Below are 862 nucleotides of genomic sequence, written 5' to 3' on the forward strand. Positions count from 1 at the left end.
TTTGACTGATATTCAATTGTTCCGAAAGAATGAGACGAAAAACAAAAAGAGAACGTTTTTACATCAGCTGGTGCACAGGCGCTCATAAAGACTGCAGATAGCATCAAACCTGATTCTATGGTGTACATTAGCAGCCCATTAATCCCACTGTCTTTGTCCAAAGCTGTCACTTGAAGGACAGACGTTCCGACAGGGGAGGACTCGTAGGTCACTGCTTCATACGCCGTGCTGGTGAAGTATGGGATGTTATCATTGGAGTCCTCCACCGCCACCAGGATCCGAGCCAGGTCGCGGTTAAATGGGAATTCTTGATCCTTGACCTAGAGCAGCATCAGGCAAAATGAGAGTTGCATACACACAGGGTGGCAGGAGGCAATAAACGTAAAAGAAAAAATGTAGCTAAAATTAAGTGAGGCAGGCAGAGCTGCCAAGAGGTGCATTACTTGGAAGAGAGCACAGGGAAAAAACACACATTCAGTCTAATAGTAAAAGCTAAACAAGCACCCACACACAGAGTGGAGCAACATAACTTCCCCTCACCATGATAGTCAGGATGTGCTGTGTTCTGGTTTCATAGTCCAGCCGGTCTGCGGTGTAGACCACCCCGGTACCCGGGTTGACCCTGAACAGCCTCATACTGGCCGGGTCTACGCTGCTGTAGATGGAGAAGCTCAAACGCGCACGTTCGTCCAGGTCGGACGCTCGGACCCGTAGGAGCTCCGTGTCTGCGGGTACGTCCTCCGACACGCTGACGTCGTAGGCGGTCTGCGAGAAGACCGGAGGGTTGTCGTTGCTGTCCAGTACCCTGATGAACACCTGGGGGACAATAGGTGGAGGGTTATTTTGCAAAATTGGTGACTTG

General features: G+C 50.3%; 1 protein-coding gene across 1 annotated transcript; it reads right to left on the bottom strand.

Annotated features, from left to right (window-relative positions):
* Positions 1–109: 109 nt before the first annotated feature.
* On the bottom strand, positions 110–816 carry LOC112486655 (protocadherin Fat 3-like; the record flags this gene model as incomplete). The annotated part of the gene is made up of 2 exons (XM_025053988.1): positions 110–320; positions 541–816. Coding segments are annotated over 2 exons (487 nt in total), but the record flags the coding sequence as incomplete, so codon positions are not given.
* Positions 817–862: the final 46 nt, after the last annotated feature.

The sequence above is a fragment of the Cynoglossus semilaevis genome, unplaced genomic scaffold (assembly GCF_000523025.1).
Source record: "Cynoglossus semilaevis isolate Cse_v1.0 unplaced genomic scaffold, Cse_v1.0 C19068544, whole genome shotgun sequence".
In the NCBI taxonomy this organism is placed as follows: domain Eukaryota; kingdom Metazoa; phylum Chordata; class Actinopteri; order Pleuronectiformes; family Cynoglossidae; genus Cynoglossus; species Cynoglossus semilaevis.